Source organism: Durio zibethinus, chromosome 4 (genome assembly GCF_047325235.1).
Source record: "Durio zibethinus cultivar Kanyao isolate XHJ-2024 chromosome 4, ASM4732523v1, whole genome shotgun sequence".
NCBI lineage: Eukaryota > Viridiplantae > Streptophyta > Magnoliopsida > Malvales > Malvaceae > Durio > Durio zibethinus.
The window spans coordinates 29,895,781-29,914,660 of record NC_143165.1 but is presented as its reverse complement, the minus strand read 5'-3'; the positions used below and the strand labels follow the sequence as shown (position 1 = coordinate 29,914,660).

At 29.9% G+C, this 18,880-nt stretch overlaps 1 protein-coding gene across 2 annotated transcripts; it reads left to right on the top strand.

Moving 5' to 3' along the window:
• The first annotated feature begins 11,683 nt into the window (after positions 1 to 11,683).
• On the top strand, positions 11,684 to 18,049 carry LOC111288425 (TORTIFOLIA1-like protein 4). 2 transcript variants are annotated; one of them, XM_022879308.2, is made up of 5 exons: positions 11,684 to 13,236; positions 13,367 to 13,475; positions 13,726 to 14,297; positions 14,927 to 15,427; positions 17,735 to 18,049. In XM_022879308.2, the coding sequence occupies exons 1-4, from the start codon at positions 12,400 to 12,402 to the stop codon at positions 15,419 to 15,421; spliced, it is 2,013 nt and encodes a 670-aa protein (XP_022735043.2). In that variant the 5' UTR covers positions 11,684 to 12,399; the 3' UTR covers positions 15,422 to 15,427; positions 17,735 to 18,049. The 2 variants fall into 2 exon arrangements, with proteins under 2 accessions (XP_022735043.2, XP_022735044.2); XM_022879309.2 differs by having other exon boundaries at positions 12,264 to 13,236; positions 14,927 to 15,443.
• Positions 18,050 to 18,880: the final 831 nt, after the last annotated feature.

Genomic DNA, 18,880 nt, shown 5'->3' with positions numbered 1-18,880 from the left:
TTTTAAAATTTCAAAATGAAACAAAGGAAGGCCAATGGCAAATGGTTATTAACCATGTGAAGCTGCTTTCCTTCCTCTCTAATGACTTGTTGAAAAAGAGGGCTTTCTCTCTCAGACGAGGTGAGCCGGGGGACAATGATAAGTACACATTGTCTAATCAACTCAATGATATTCTGTCCTTTTTAGACCAGCCATGACTTTCGGATTTCAATTAAACACGTGAATTCGACACTACATGAGCATCTCATTTGATCAATGTCTTTCATCTATAACATCTGCGATTGCGAGCTTTCTTCTCTAAACTGCAACCACCTGGTTAACTTGACAGATAAATGAGTATCAACTTTCATCAGCAACATTGGGATCGCTTATATGCGAGCAAGTTCGAAATGTGAGATACAAGGCCATTGATATTGATAGGAGAACAGAGCAGCCAACGGGATCGAAACAAGGACCCTTAAAATCATTTCAAAAAAGGGTCCGAAGAGGATTTTCGCGAGGCGTGGTGGTGGCCATGAGATAAAGTTTTTACTTGGATAATATCACAAATGATCAATGAATTATTATGAAATATTTAATATGATATTTAAATTTTAAAAATATTTAATATGACATATTTATTTTTAATATGTTGATTAATAAGATATTTAAAAATTTATTTATCAATTATTGAATGCTAATAATTTTAAAAGTGAATATTTTATTAATCAATAAATTTATAACTCATATATTATATTAAAAATTTTTAAAATTTAAATATCATATTAAATATTTTATTATAATTTAAAAATCATTCGTGAATCAATACATACCTTGTAATTTAATGACTTGTATCACCTAAAATAAATAAAAAAAAAAAAAAAGAAAAAACCCATATCTTTCATGGCTTTCTTCATCCCCAGCAATGGAGCTACACGTGAAAGTGTCTCCGAAGCAGGAAATTAAACACGGAAAACATACAAGAATAATGAAGAAAATTCGATGGTTTTGTTCACAATTTTGGACTTGCCATGTGAAAGGGTTAGCAAATAGCAATCCAAGGACAAGCTTGTTTGATGGTTTTGCCTCTTAGTCAAACAACATAGAGATGGAGCATTGACCATTTGGCCCGATGGCCAAGGTATCCGCCACCACCCATATTTAACTCTTATTAACTCCTCCCTCGGCTTTAATAATTGTGCTTGGAATGTACAATCAGATCCGGGTTCGCAATTTCCTCGCAATTACAAGGATATCCCAATTTTCCACTACAATCCCCCATCTTTGGATGTTGTACATTAATTTTCTACTTGTTAAAAAAAGTGTTTAATTATTTTATTCATGGCTGTGAGTTTTTAAATTTTATAAACGGAATATAAGGTTGTGTTTATTTAATTATCATAAAAAATTATTAATTTTTATAGATATACTCTAATAATATACATTTAAATCTTTTAATTTAATTATTATAAAAAATTTATAAATATTAATATTGTATTTTTTAAATTTCATATTACGATTCCTTTTTATAAAAAAATTCACTCATTTTATTTAAACAATTATTTGCATAATTAACTCGTTTTAATAGAGAATTTAGTTTCATTTGATCAATTATACTGTTTGTGAATGAAAATTTAATGTTTAGTTCCAGATCAAAACTAAACGAGGATTTGGTGTTTTGTAATTTGTTAAGAAAAGATCAGGTAAAACAGTGAGAGTGTGATACCCTGTCAAAATGCTTTCCTCAAATTTTGCAGCTAGCAGTTGATGAACTTTTCTCTTGTCCTATATTTATCAAATCATTGACAACTTTGTTTTATAATATTAATCCCAATATTAAATGTTTTTCACCAATAAAAAAAGGTATATTAAATGTCAAAAAGATTCTATATAATATATATATAATCTTTTAGAGATAAAGAATACTCAAAATTTTCAGCGGATAAATTTAGTAGTTCAAACTGAATTCAACTATTCGGATTTTGCAGAAATTTGGCATTTCCATAAACTAGAGTATAAAATCAAACAAGTTAAATTAAACCAGCTAGATAAACTGCAATTTATGCTCTATGCAAAATTTGTTATGATGTAGGTCCAACTCCATTCACTTTTGACCAATTAAAAGTCATGGATCTTTGTTTTATGCAACCCCACGAGCCCTCATTAAACCTCTATTTTTAATGAGAAATGGGGCTGTTTTAAATAAAAAAAAAAAAGTTAGTGGCACTGAACGAGAGAAAAAGAGAAACTAAAAAAAAAAAAAAAAGAGAAATGGGGAAAAGAAGAGGAGAATTATCAGTTTAATCAAAACATTGAATAGAAGTTGACTCATGATTCAATTAAGCTAATATTTTATTAGCACGTTCATGATTTAGTATTTTACATTTTGAATGGTTGGATTGGAGTTAAAGCTTTCTAGAAACAAATTCAGAATGTATTTGTTGAATCATATATTTAATGAGATTTCTCTAATTATCCCTCTAATGGTTATTTGGTTCTAGTTTTAATCAGAGAAAAACTTTGTATATCAATTATTTAATAGTGAAGACTTTTCTGGTGGTCTGTGATTTTTTCTCTCTACATTAGAGGGTTTTTCATGTACATTTCGATGAGTTTTATTTTTTTACATTGTTTTATTATTGATTATTGTCTGCTTGCTGTGAGTTTATTGTGATATATTGCTTCTGCCTTATTATGTTTGTCATTTCATGCTCAACAAGTAATATCAAAGCTATGGTTATTTATTGAGACATTGATACAATAGCAATCCAAAACAGAAGTAAATTCTATTTGAGATCATGGAGGGTGATATAGGTTCCATGATAAAATTGATAAATTATTCAATTTGGAAGCCAATGATAAAAGATCATTTACACTGCAAAAATTTGTATGAATCAATATTGGGTGATTTGACTAAACTAGTAGATATGAAAAAAGAAAGCTCAAAGAAACTAGGCAAAAGAATGCTGGCAATAGGTTGATCTCAATGTGTTTCATCATATAACGAAAAAACAAATGCCCACATCATTTCAAAAAAATTAACAACGATGTATGAGAGAAAAACAAACATGAATAAAGTTATGCTTGTTAAAAAGCTTACAACTTTATAGTACAAAGATGGATGATCGATTGTAAAGTACTTGAATGATTTTCAATATATATTCAATTGGATTACTACTATGGAGCTTAAAATGAATAATGAACTAATGTCGTTGATTTTTCTAGGTTCATTGTTAGGTAGTTGGAATACTCTAATTGTGACTATTCTTAATTTAACTTCTAAATATAAGGGGATATTGAAGATGGTAAAGGACAGTATGCTTAATAAAAAAGTAAAGCAAAAAGAGTTAAACACTTAAAATCAAGTTCTTGTCACAGAGAATAAAGCTAGAAGCATCAATAGAGGATAGAACTTGAAAGGCCATAGTAAGTCTAAACATATACCCAAATCTAAAGATAAAATAAACTCCTACCATTGTAATAAACCCAGTTACATAAAGTGAAACTGCAAAATCTTGAAATAGGAATGAAAAGATGAGAAAGGCAAAAGTTCAAATGATGGCAGTGTTGCAGCAGTAAATTAAGATAATGATTCAGTTACTTTGATTTGTACACATGGCTACTGTAATCATATTGGTGATCTATGCATTGAATGGATAGTTGACAATGGAACGACATATCATTAATTTCTCAAGAGAAAGTTCTTTACAACTTATAAAGTAGGAGACTTTAGTTGCACTAAGATGAAAAACAAGAATGTATCGTAGATTGTTGGGGTTGGTAATATTGTTATACAAACTAATACGAGCTAAACATTGACTTTAAAGGATGTCAAACACATTTTAAATATGAGAATGAACTTGCTTACGATTAATCTCTTTGATAAAGAAGGATATGAGAGCCAATAAAAGAATGGACAATAAAAGCGTTTTAAAAGATCTATGATAGTTGTAAGAAAAAACTATGCTACACAATGTACAAGACATGGATATAATTAAGTAGTAATCAACTAAATGCCACTGAAGATGATGCTTTAGCAAATTTGTGGCACAAAAGGCTGGCACCCATAAGCGAGAAAATGTTATAAATTTTGGTAAGGCAGTTTCTCATTTTCTTAATCAAAGGTATATCTTTCTCGATTCATGTGATCATTGTTTACATGATAAGCATTATAGAGTTTCTTTTCATAAGTGTTCTCATAAGAAAGAAAACAAATTAGAATTGATTCATTTTGATGTAGGTGGTCTTATTAAGATTGAGTCATTGGGTGATAATAAACATTTTATTATTTTTATTGATGATAATTCACATAAGATATGGGTGTATATGTTAAAAAAGCAAAAATTTGATAGTACAATATTTTTAAAAATTTCATTCCATGATAAAAAAAATGATAGGGTTACCTTTAAAATGTATTTGCACTAGTAATGGTAAAGAATACACATCTAAAACTTTGAAGAATACTATTAAAGGCATGGGATCAGGCATAAGATGATAGAACCTGGAACATCGCAGCATAATGGTATAGCTAAAAAGATAAATTGCACCATTGTGGAAAAAGTTAAATATATGTTAAGGATGGTAAAATTACCAAAGCCTTTTTAGAGTGAAGCAGTCAACACAGCTTACTATTTGATTAACAAATCACTATCAGTTCTTTTCGGCTTTGACATTTTATAAAAAGCATAGATAGAAAAATATGCTTGAAGAATAAATAGGTGTTCGAGCTAAAAAAAATTGGTGACAAGCTAGTAAGGTATAAAGCTCGATTAGTGGTGAAAGATTTTTCTTAAAACCTCAGCATCAATTTTAATGAGATATTTTCTTTAGTTGTGAATATGAATTCCATTTGAGTGATCTTGAAATTAGCAGCTAGTTTGAATCTTAAGTTAAGCAACTTGATATCAAGACTACATTCTTACATGGTGACTTATAAGAAGAAATTTATATGGATTAGCTTAAGGGTTTTGAAGTGAAAAGAAAATAACACTTAGTTTTCAAACTAAAAAAAAGCTTGTATGGTTTGAAACAAGCTTCATGGTAATGGTATAAGAAGTTTGATTCTTTATGGTAAGTCACAACTGTAAAGAATGGTAGTGGATCCTTGTGTATTTATCAAAAGATTCCTTGATGGTAACTTTATTATTCTCTTATTATATGTTAATAATATGCTGATTGTAGGATAAGATGCTGGTATAATTTACAAGTTAAAAGAACAATTATTTAAATCTTTTGACATGAAGGATTTAGGTTCAATAAAATTCTCGGTATATATATTATCTGAGATAAGAAAGCTGAGAAGTTATGGTTGTCACAGGAAAAATATGTTCAATGAGTTCTTAGTAGATTCAACATACAACATGCTAAATCAATTAGTACTCAACTTGCTAATCATTTTTATATGAGTAAAAAATTTATCTAGTAACTAAAGAAGAGCAACTAGCTATATCTAGTATTTTTTATTCCTTTATTGTCTATTTTTTTATATATCTTATGGTTTGTATATGGCCTGACATTGCTTATATAGTTGATGTAGTAAGTAGATTTCTTTTAATTCAGAAAAAGTTAATTGAGAAATAGTGAAATAGATCTTTAAATATTTGAAGAGTACCTTAAAAATATGCTTGAGTTATAGAAGTAGACAAACAATTTTAGAAGGATTTATCGATATAACATGACAGGTGATCTTGTTGTTAGAAAATCTACTTTAGGATATTTATTCACTTTTGTAAAAAAAACTATGTTTTGACAGTTTAAGTTACAGAAGTGTGTTACCTTATTGATTACAAAGGCTGAGTATATCGTAGCAACTGAAGCATATAAAGAAATGCTTTAAATGAAACATTTTTTCTTGAATTGAAATTGAAATGAGTAAGAATGTCATATACTATGCTAAAATGAAAAACATTGATATTAGATATCATTGGCTATGTTAAGCGATCGAGAAATAGCAAATGCAGTTGAAGAAAGTCTATACTGATGAAAATGTAGCTGATATGTTAACTAAGACACTTTTTAGAAAAAAGCTTAAGCTCTGTAGTAACTTAGCCAAAATAAATTTTTTGACCAAAGTAAGTTCCAAATGAGACTGTTATGGTAATAGATATTTTTCTAATAAGGCTAGAGGGGGATTATTTTCTTTTCAACCTTATTTCTTTAGAAATAAGGTTAAACATTATTTTCTTTTCAACTTTATTTCTTTAGAAATAAAATTAAAATTTTATTATTATTTTTGTTTAAGAAAGAGAATAGAGAGAAAGACAGAGAAAATAAAATTCGATCAGCCATCCTTCTCCCGTTCATTCTTTCATCTTTTATCGTTATCCTCTTACCCTTCTTTCCCACGCCATCCAATTTGTGCTTATCGACTCCACATGCTTCATTTCCATCCAATTGTGTCAATTGTTGGCAAGTTCTTTTTTTTAATTATTTGGTGTTGTTGGATGTTTAGATGTTGAGAAAATGTAGAAAAATAAAGGAAAATGGAGTTTGGCAAGTCTTTTTAATCTTTTGGTGGATTTTTAGGTGTTTGGATGCTAAGCAAGTGTGAAAAATAGAGAAAATGATTAGTTAAGTTTGGCAGGTGTTTTTTTTTTAATCTTTTGGTAAATTTTTAGGCATTTTCGAATCAAGGTTATTAATATTGTGCCAATCAATGTTTTGGGTTTTTTTTTTTTTTTTATAAATGTGGTATGTACTAGTACCAAGTGTTTCGACATATTATTTTAAATTTTTCGGCTTAGTATAAATATATTTATAAATATATATGAGTTTGTACATTATAATGTTATTAATAATTTACAAAATAAATATATAATATCTTCAAAAATTAAATAAATATGTTTAAAAATATAAGAAATAATATTGTAAAATTTTCATGATATTTTTAAACCTTTAATCTGATTATATGATATTTAAATAAATATTTTTTTATACAAATATTAAGATAAAAATAAAGAGATGACAAAAAAAATAATTTTGGCTTCATGAACTTTAGAAAAAGAACGTGCTTGCTTTTTTGAAAGAGATTGAAATACTTATGAACTTTGATATAAAAACATGAAGTATAAAAGAAAACAAGTTGTAATAAAAAATAGAAAAAGTGAACTTTTAAAAATTATTTTATCAATTAATTTTATTTTTATTAGGTTAAAAATAGTCAAACAATAAAAGGTAAATTATGAATTATAAAACATGTTTTACATTCATGTACCAATCGAAACAAGTTAATTCATCGAAATTTATCGAAATCAGCCAAAACCAACAAAAAAAACTGGTATCACTTAGTATCAAATCCAGTATGAAAAATCATTTTTAAGTATACTGTATTTTGATGTAATTGAAACATACCGATCGGTACGATCAATATCAAAATGAAATTAACAATTATGCTTTGAATGCAAAGAAAATGTGGGAAAATAAAGGAAAACTATGGGTTAGGTTTGGAAAAACAAAAGATAATATCTTGGTTTTTTAAGTTGATTATATTTCTAAACTTGGTTTTGTCTTTTTAATCTTTCCTAGATCAATTTTGTTTTCAAAACCCTAAATCCCCTAATCCTTAAATTCTCTTTGTCACAGTAGATTTGATTTTTTTTTTGAACGATAATTTTTACTTAGTTTAAAAAGTGTTTTTACTATTTAAATGTATGCAAAATAGTGATTCACGTTATTATAACCACAACCATAATAAAATCTTTATCGAAATACGTTCAAAAACTTTTAATCTTAAATTAAACTAAATTAAAGATAAAATTTTTTAATTAAAATAACTCACATGTTAAATATTTAGTTGATCATTTAATCATTTTTTTTATAAATGAGTTTTTTTTTTCCTTTTACATGCTTATCTTAGTTTTAGCCAGAAAACCACTTATCAACTTTTTCACTATGCTAAAATTTAACGAAGTGTCCTCTCCTCAACTAAACAAAATATATTATAGTATATTGTCCTTCTTTTTTTTTTTTTCTTTTCCTGTTAATGGGGATTAAATCACATCCTTCTCTTGTTAATGGGTATTAAATCACGTCCTTCTCTTGTTACTGGGGATTGAATCACACCCAGTGACATCTACTGATCTACTTTTAAGATAGGAGTATCAGAATCTTTCTTGGAATGACACGCCGATAGTTGTTTCTGTTTCCATTTTGAAGTTGATTTCAACCAAATTCCAAAAAAGAGTGCATTTCTTTGCTTATTCTGATGAACTATCAATGAATTTTGTTTGGATTTAAAAAATATTTTAAATATTTATTTATAATATATATTTGTGATTCCGACATTTGGATAAGTAGTAGTAAACTCCACCTCTTTTTCATGTACAGGAGCTCATATTCTTTTAAACATTTGATTTTTATATGCGTATAATAATTATATAAATTTTATATACATATATAAAAATTAAATGAAAATGCATGTATATATAATTTATATATATATATATATGAAATATGTGTGCGTAACATTATTTATTCCATAAATAATAGTAGAAATAAAATTTTTTGTCAAGAATATTTTTTCGTTGAACACTGCATATAGGCTTCAATTGAAAGCATTATTTTTTTATAAGCAACAAATTTTACTTATAAAAAAATAATATTATTATATCATCAATAATCAAAATTTGTTATTATCTTTATGCAAAGACCATTTTTTCATATGCATCCTTAATTATATATGTGTGGTGAATTCAACAGTGATTCTCCATTTTCTCTTGACAAACTTATTAGGGAGGAAAACTAGTTATAGGACTAAAAAAGGAGAAATTTTAATCTATTATTTGGTACGAGGTGATCATTTCAAAAATTATAATAATTTATATATGATAATTAGATTATTATGTTTAATAAGTACTTCATAATCTTTTATGACGGTAATCTTAAATAATTAAGAGTGATCATATTATTGTTTTTGAAGGTAATCTAATTTTTGTAAAAAAAGATAAAAAATTTTTTTATTACCGAGATAAAATAATATTTAAAATTAATAATAGTTAATATTATCTATTTAATATATGAATTACAAATTTGTTTCCCCTTAAAATTATAATTCTTTTATATTATATTTTTTTATATTTTCAAACCAATATTCATTGTAACAAGTTCAAAAATAATTTGTATTTTTTTATTTTTAATAATTTATATATCATTTAATTTTTTTGTTTTTTAATTATGAATTTAATAGATTAGATTTATTTTCTAATTCAAATATTTTTTTCATAATTTATATTATAAAAATTAATTTATCTATTAATAAATAATTTATTAATTTAATAATTTTATTATATTTTATTATAAAATAAATAAAATTTTACTAATATTTTACAAATTATTATATTCAAACAATATTAAAATTATTAATTTGTATAACTATTAAAATAATATGATTATTTTCATATTTTTAAACAAAATAATGTTAGATTTTGAGTAACATCAATTACAGTGATTTTAATTTTTAAAAATTAATGATTATTAATTGAATAAAGTGATTTCAAATTAGGAATGATAAGATTATATTGGTGATAAGATCATCTTGATAATTACATTATTATAGTGATCTTATAAAAGATATCAAACTTACCTAATGGTATGTTTAAATGGGGCATTTGGAGGAAAGATTTAATTTTATCAAGATTTTTAAAAGTCATGTGTAAAGTATGTATTTATTTCGATAAAAATAAAAGAAATTTTCAAAATTTAAATGAAATTTCAAGAGAAAATTTAAGCACTTAAAATTATCTCTTGAAATTACACCTTGGCTTTTCAAAATTTCTCAAAATCCTTCACCTCTTTATTACACATTACTTACCATGAAATATAAAAGTAAAAAAATTATTTTATTTAATTCTAATATTTTTTATTTTTTATATTATTAATAATATCTAAATATTTTTACAAATTTAATGATAGCTATATTGTATATTTTATTTATACATATATGTTTTTTATATTTAATATCATTATTTTTTATAATTATTTATTATTTCATCAAAATATTTTTTACCACAGAATAAGATACTGGATGGTCAGGTTCAAACTTCCAACTCTCACTTATCTCATCAAATTTTAAATAAAATAAATTTCATTAAATATTTAAGTAAAATAATTATAAATATTAATATTTTGAATTGATGCGTTTAAAAATTCTTCAATTTCAAATTTTTAAAAATTTCAAAATTCTTACTCTAAAAGAGCCTAGAAAGAAATGGCAGGAACTTTGGACTTGGGATCCAAGGCAAATGGGTAATGCTGATAACAAACACTAGGCCGAAAACTGCCAAACCGTTTTATCATCAAACCAAACAAAGGTTCACATGCATGGATCTAACTTATTTTCCGAAATCCCCCCATCTTTAAATTAGGGGAAATTTAAAGCCTATTATTTATAATAATAATAATTATTATTATAATAATTACTTATTTTCCGAAATCCCCCCATCTTTAAATTAGGGGAAATTTAAAGCCTATTATTTATAATAATAATAATAATAATTATAATAATTACTTATCCTCACCCGGTTTTCTATGTTTGCTCTGCTCACTTTCCCTTTTTTTCATGCATAAATTTATCATCAACGAAGGTATGATTTATTGGTAAAATATTAAAATTTTAATTTTAATTGTCAAAATTTGTTTCTTTTAAATATAAAAAATATTATCATTATTGCAATTCCACTTAATTCGCGAGGCAGCATCTCTAATCTTTCTAAGCCCCGGTGGCTAAGGATTACATTATTGGAAGCTCTGTTCCCTTGTTTTCGAGCTCAAACCCCAAAATTTGTGGGTTGCCAATCCCATCCTCTCCACCCTGCAGGTTAAACTCACCACAATCATGATCATCATTCCATGCATCACAATCCCTTTTTTTTTTTACCATTTTGAGGATAATTAGACTGATGGGTTTTTGTTGATTTGGAAACTTCTTTTAAGTATAGAAAAGAAAAAAAAAAGGTTTATTGATGTATGATAAGATTATTATGAAAGAGTAATGTAGGTTCTTTGTTAAGATTTCATGAAATTATTTATCCACTGTTATATTTAATAGGACAATCGTATTTCTATATTATTATTATTATAAAGTTAATAAAATCCAAAAGAACTGGGGTCTAATCCAAAGCAAGGCAAATTTTGGAAGGTGTGCTTTGTCACTAATAGATAGATTTAGTTCATTGAATAAAACTATCCTCAGTGTCACGTGAATGACTGTCAACACTTTCAACAATTCTGTCTCCACGCTCTCTCCCTCTTATCTCCCCTCACATGCCTGACGCCCTACGCTTCACTCTCTCATCTCATGCTCCCCTCTCCCTCCTGCATTTACTTCCTCTTTACAGTAACTGAATCTCTTACTTTTTTCTTTTCTTTCTCAGTTCTTTAATTTTTCTCCGTGGAGGACACCCCCAGGCGCCTACCCCTCTCCCAATCCCGGTCATTGTTATAAAACTATAAAATTCTCCGATTTAAATCAGATTCGATAATTTATATTTTTATATTAAATATAGTATACCATATTTTATAATAATACATTAACTATGAGATTTTTTTTTTTAAAATTTATATATTATTTAAATTTCATATTTTTTATATAGTATTTAAAATTATTAGGTGTAGTTTTAATTGGATAACTTAATTAAGGTTTTGTTTACATAATTAATCATTTAAATTATTGCATCAAATAATAGTAAGGTGTTAGGATATGAGGAATGAGTCAAAATAATTCCAGTTGGGATATTCCGGCCAGCAGCTAGCTAGCTCACTCAACTTTGTTCATACCAACTCTATGTCTATGGTATGCGTTGTTGCATACGAACTACTCCTCTACTCTTTACTTTATTCCCATGTGATCCTTCAACCTTGACTTCATATTTAGGATCCAGTTATTGTAGATTTTATTTTTAACAAAGGATGTCGAGATGGATTGGAAATGGAAGATTTAGCAAACACTAGGATCAACCTTATCTTTTTAAAATCTAACTCTGGTCAATCATTTAAGTTAGTCTTTAAATTCTTAATTATTGTTAATTTTTTACAACAAATGTGTCTTCTTTTTTCTATTAATAATGTTGTCCAATAATTTCACTTTCATAAATGATATAACGATGAAATAGTTTCTATATGAAATGATTAATCAAAGGTTTTGTATTGATGCTTTTGCCATTTAATTTTTTTATAAGAAAAAGTATATAAAATTTATGCATGAAAAAAAAAAAAAAATTGGATAAAGAAGCAAGGGTGGCCTCTCTTACTTCCCTCTCAACGTTTAAAAGGGCGCTACAACCTTCCATTACTATAACTAACACCCCCATTTCCTAAGACCTCCGAATTTCACCGCCAATTCTCTTCCGCTACATCCATCGCAAATTCAACCTAAAATATATCTGAATAGACATAGAAAAAGTCATAACTTACCGATAAAAAACAATGTCTTTCAAGAACCGATCACCGCCGAGTCCTCAACCGCAAACGCAACCGCAACCGCAACCGCAACCGCAGGATCTCAAACAACGAGTTATTACCTGCCTAAACAAACTCTCCGACCGCGACACTCTCGCCCTTGCTTCTGCTGAGCTCGAGTCCATCGCTCGAAACCTAACAGTCGATTCCATCTCTCCGTTCCTTAACTGCCTCCACAACACCGACTCTTCGTCCAAGTCTCCTGTTCGGAGACAATGCGTAAGCCTTTTGACTTTGCTGTCTCATTCGCACGGTAACACTCTGTCTCCTCATCTTTCTAAGATGGTTTCTACCCTTGCACGCCGCCTCCGCGATCCTGACTCCGCCGTCCGATCCGCTTGTGTCGAGGCAACCACCGCCATGTCGTCTCACATCACGAAACCTCCGTTTTCGGTTTTGTCGAAGCCTTTGATCGAAATGCTCGTTCTGGAGCAAGACGTGAACTCACAGATCGGAGCCGCGATGTGTTTGGCCGCGGCGATCGAGGCGGCACCGGATCCCGAGACGGAGCAGCTTAGGAAGCTGTTGCCAAAGCTAGGGAAGTTAGTGAGGAACGAAAGTTTCAAGGCGAAAGCAACGGTGTTTGGAGTTATAGGAAGTGTCGCTAGTGTTGGTGGTGCCGGAAGTAAAGGGGTTTTGGATTGGTTAGTGCCCTGTGCGGTGGAGTCTTTGAGCAGCGAAGATTGGGGAACGAGAAAGGCGGCAGCGGAGGCGTTAGGGAAAGTGGCGATGGCGGAGAAAGAGCTGGCAACGGAGTACAAAGCGGCGTGTCTGGCTGCTCTTGGACATAAGAGGTTTGATAAGGTGCATCAGTGCGTATCTTTACTCAGTAATTATTTAATAATAATGACTTTTTTTTCTCCAACAAGGAAAATAAAATTAAAAAAAAAAGAAGGAAAAGTTCTTATCATTTTGATAAATTTTGCTGGTACAGGTAAAAATTGTCCGAGAAACTATGAATCGTAGTTTGGGTTTATGGAAGGAAGTTCCTGGAGTTTGTGAGGAAACCTCAGCTCCTTCTCATTCCGACTCATCTTCAACAGGTATAATAAACATTCAATTATTTGACTTGTAACTATCTGATATTTGGAAACCCAGATTGACACTCTATAGATTTTTTTTTTTTAATTTTTTATAAGGAAAGTGCTCAATTTGTTACAAAGTTTCGGTTTAAAATTTTGAAATTTTAAGTGTTTTTATTGTTGTGCTGCTGTAAACATTTATGCTTGGTAAGTACTGCTGCAACTATTTGCTTTTATCATTTATGATTGTGTGCATTGCTCGTGGAAATAGATAATGGTAGCGTTGGATGCTTCCCTTCAGTTAAAAAAAGTTTCAATGATGTTGGTTTTAGAACTCCCCAATCAAAGAAAGTAGTCCCCACGAGCAGGTCCCCTCCATCTGATGCTTCGACCGTGTCCACTGCCAAGAAAGAGACTCCTCTGAAGAGTGATAATAGGCATGTGAACACATCGATTTTTGGTAGGCTGGACCGCACAAAAACCAATGATTGGAAGATTGAAATTGCTGAGCCAAAGTCTTTGTTTTATAAAGCCTTTGATAATATCAAGAAGAGTGGCCTTGGAGTCCTGGAATCAAGAGAAATTGGGGACAGTGAAAATTCTAGGCTGGAAGCAGAACGTGAACTCATTGGTAAGGTCCGTGATGAAAAAGTGCAGAAATTTGGAGTTTTGAGATCTGGGTCTCGAATGGTTCCATTTTATGATGAGAACTTAGATGTTGACGACAAAAATGCAGCTTTAGAAGTTGATGAGAACCCCAAAGACATCGAGGATCTGTCTCTGATACGTGAACAACTTGCTCAGATTGAAGACCAGCAATCCAATCTGTTAAACCTCCTGCAGGTAGTCTACCGAAGCTAAATATCTTCCTCTTCCTTTGCATAGGGTTTTTCAGTTTGGCACCTACCATTAAATGCTTTTTGTAATTTCTTATTATTGTTCTCTGGAAGTTACGGGTTTTCAACTATGTTTAATTTTGGTTTTTACAGTCCCTGTCTTGTTGTATTTGTGATAATACCTTGTACTTTATGAAATTCTTTTGAAGCCTGCCTGTGCTTACTTCTATACTTTAGCAATTCCTGGAGGATATTTTAGGATCTACTTCTTAGAGTATTTCTCAAGAACTAATTTGTTCCCCACACCCCCCCCCCCTTTTTTTTTTTGTGAAGAAGAAGAATTATTGTGTTCCGATGACCAAGCGAATTGAACTTAATAAACACCTTGTCGACTCACTCGACTTTCTCATAATCTGCTTGGTTTTTTCTTTTACCCCTTTAAAGTACCATTTGGAGTTTGTTTAAGGTGGAGAAAAAACCATTTCCTAGATCATTTTTAATAATTTACATGCTTTGACACGTGATATGTGTTGCATGTGTTTGTTTATACTTGCATGTATCATACTCTGTTAACGTTAGATCATTTTAATTTAAGTACTGACACATTTATAATTGTTGTGCTTTATTTGATTATAGAAATTCATTGGGAGCTCCCAAAGTGGGATCAATTCTCTGGAGACCCGTGTAAATGGCCTGGAGATGGCTCTGGATGAAATATCTTATGATTTGGCTGTTTCAAGTGGAAGGATTCCAAAGACAGATTCTCCAGATAATACATGTTGCAAGCTGCCTGGTACTGAATTTTTGAGTCCCAAGTTCTGGAGGAAAACTGAAGGTCGGTTTTCTACTTCAAGGTTATCTTCTTCTGGGCGCATGCTTTCCCTAAATGCAGTACATAACACACCTGATAAAGATTCAGGTGCTGAAACGTATAAGCCAGCAGTCAGCCAAAGATATCAGCGTCGAGGTTGGGGTGGATTTGTTATGAACCCAGTGGCAGATGCCTGCAGTGACATAAGAGAGAATTCAGGGTTCTTCTCAAATAGAATATCAAAGAATACCATTCAAAATGCTGAGAGGGTTCAGGTTGGCAATGCTAGTGGTTTGATATATAGCACCTACGAACCTTAGCCGCAGGTAATGGAATTTCACTGTAAGTTGTCTTGCACTTATTTTATTATAATCATACTTCTTTAGTGGGTCAATAATTGCTCTATGGTTCATGACTGTTTAGAATGCTTCATGTACATGAGTGAGCTATTTTAAAGTGGCAACAGGTGTTGCTCTTTATTTGCTTTCGTTTTTTCCCTGAAAATGCTTTAAGCCTACATACTAATGGAAAAAAACTTTCCCTAGTTGTAACAACATTTTGGTCTCCCTTTAGTTGGTGCTTTGTTACTTGTTTTCTATTATTTGCATTTTGTGTTTTGAAAAGAAAGCTTCTAAATACACCCCCAATAATTCCTTTCCGCACCCAAAAACTTTTATTATAAAATTGACCTTAAAATAAAATTACTTAAATAAATACCTTTTATTAAATTACTTTTTAGCTCTCCATATACCCTGTTCTCTCAAGTTTTTTTTATCATAAACCCTAAATCTTTAAAAGTACTATTCTTGTCTTATACATTGTCAAAATGAAAGGTCAGATTGAAAAAAACATTGGTGAGGACGACGACTGTCAAATAAATGATAAGGTGAATCATTTAAACATCAATTTCAACTAGAAATTTGCACATTCCGAAAATTCAAATTCGAAAGCTTTTAAAAGCTTTTGAAAATGTGAATCCAGAATTGAAGTGACAAAAATATTTTAATCAAAACATAACAAAATCTAAAAATTTAATCAAGATCAAACAAAATCAAAGATTTATCATATCAAAATTGAAGCTTGGTGACTTTGATTATCTCCAAAAGTTAGTGATTTAAGAGTTGATTTTTAGGATCTGAGAATTAGGAATAACAGGTGTAAGACAGTAAAATGAGTGTGGTGAAAGGTGAGGGGTGTTTAGTGAAGTTTGTAATTAGGGGTATAGGTGTATTGAGTAAAAATTGGGTTTAGGGTTTTTAATGTTGGGTGTAGAGAGAAATGGGGTGTAAAGAAGAAAATGTGGGGTGTAAACACAATTACCATTAATTGCTGTAAAGCAAAATCAAAAGTTAAAAAGTAACATCATAATTGATATGGAATGAAAAAAGGAAATGTAATTTTAATCATAACATAATTAGCATGTATAAAAATATAATTATGCATTTTGTTATTTGAAAAATTACATATTTTGTGTTTGATGTTTTAAAGAAAAAATTTTGCTTGTGTCCAAATGCGCGTTGTTTTTGCTTTTCTGATTGTGAGAGTAGAAGGCAAAACAACAAAAGCGCTAATCCAGTACAGCTTTAGTTTAAATGTTATTCCCAATATCTTGTTGATCACCTTCTCAGATTAAAATAGTTACTGTCTATAAATAATGCCAAGATCATTTTTACTTTAGTTTACGTGCTTTATTCTTCAAAAAAAAAAAAAATTACATGCTTTAGTTTTGAAGTGCCTATTGTAGATAGACATTGATGTGGTTTTGCAAACTAGCTTACATCCACAAAATAGAAAAACCTATTAAGACCATAGAACATTTGCAAAGTTATAAGGGCACCAAACGTTGAAAGTTTGAAACCCAACACCTAGAACCTCAACCCCCACCAGAAACTCATGCCCTTACATAATGTATTAAGGTCCTAATCCAAGATTTTAGCTGTTCTTTTCTCATGCTTGCAGTGCATCTCGACTAACCTTGTGGAACCCTAAAATACAACTCTCTGTCTATCATTCTTTAACCCGGTAATTAATTCTCTTAGAAAAGAAAACCCTGATAGAAAAAAGAAAAACTTAACATACAATTCATTAAAGATTAAACTAACTAAATATGATTACTGTTATTAATGTTGCAGGTTTGGTTTGGCAAAATTGAGTTAATGTTCCTAAATGCTTATAGTTTACTCTAGAAGTGCAATGTTATAATCATGCAGCAGTGTTTCCTACTAGTTGTTTTGTTGATGTTTTAGCTTATTTAAACTCCATTTGATTGGTTTTTTTGCTTTTTGTATCTTATTTTCAGTTCATTTTTATTTTTTGCATTTCCCTTTGTATTGAAAAAACAAAAAGTAAAGGAACAAATCAAACAAAGTCTAGCCTTAATATATGGAGAGTGACGAGTTAAGGAAGCTGTAAAGAAAGATAAAAATGGGTGTACTAGGACAAGATCTTGATAATGCATTAAGTCACTGAAGTCTTTCATTGCACAATTGAAGTAGTTGACCTAATGTTACTTTCAATCATATCTTCTAATGCCTGATGAGTGAAATTCACCATTTTCATCTTCTTGCAAAAGAGAAAAAAATGTTTGTTTCACCAAATCAATTGTTTGAACTTCTTTTTTGTTTGTGTATCAGATCTTCAGCTTAACTTGAATGGAACTTGGGCTGTTTCAAGAACCAGCTTAATCTAGCAGACAAGTTCCTTGGATAATCAAGCTTGAAGAAGAAATGATTATAATGAAAGCAAGTCGTAGATCAATTTATGATGTAGAGATGCAGCCGTTTAACTTGTTACACGAGATTGTAGGTTTTCCTTATAAATTCATTAGTAATTATTAACAGCAATACTAGAGCAAGGTTTTGCATATACGGTGTTTTCCACAGAATCCTTCCCTGCATTACTGATATTTTTGCAATAGAGACCCCGCCTGTCTATAGAGTCTTTGTTTATCTCTTTTCAGCTTTGTGATTATTAGTTTATTGCATTTGCATATAAATTTTCATATTCTTATGCGATGCATTTTTCATCTAGGAAGAAAAAGGATTCACTGAGATATGGTCTTAAACTGTTTTGGTAGATCGAACTGCTACATGGCATAGGCCCCAAATCAAGCATCTTTTTTTTTTTTTTAATTTGGAGGAAGCGAGATTTGAATCTTTGCTCTTTGATTTTCTAGATTAGGCAATCATGCATCATCTAATTGAGTTAAATATTTGAGTGCAATTCAAGCAAATTTTATAGCCGGCCAGATAAAGCTGGTTCTGAGGAGGCCCACGTATCAGGCTTGGGAGGCTTTGGAATAAAGGAGGCCAAGGCCATGCATTTGGCAAACATTTACATCTGGACTGTCAATATTTCACAGTTCCTTTCTAGTTTCTGCTATAAAAAGGCATTTTGACGAGTACGAGAGTTTCCGTTGGGCTTAATACTGGACTGCTTTCTTTGAGTACCTGAGTTTCTAATGTTATATTTCCAGCATACAACAACGTTCATTTAACTTTATTGGACCATAGCAGGAACCCTGACTTAACTGAGTCAGAGTCTGAAGTCTCCGACCACACTCCTTTGACATTTATTGACTGGGCTTTCTCATCATTTTTATTTTGAGTTTATATTTGATTCATTATATTTTGTCAATTAATTAAATAATATTATTTTATTAACAAACAAATATCAATTTTTAAAATAAATATGTAAAAATTAATATTTTTTTAAAAAATTTATTAATAAGATGACATTATCTGATTTATTTTATCAATGAAATGTTATTATTTTATTCA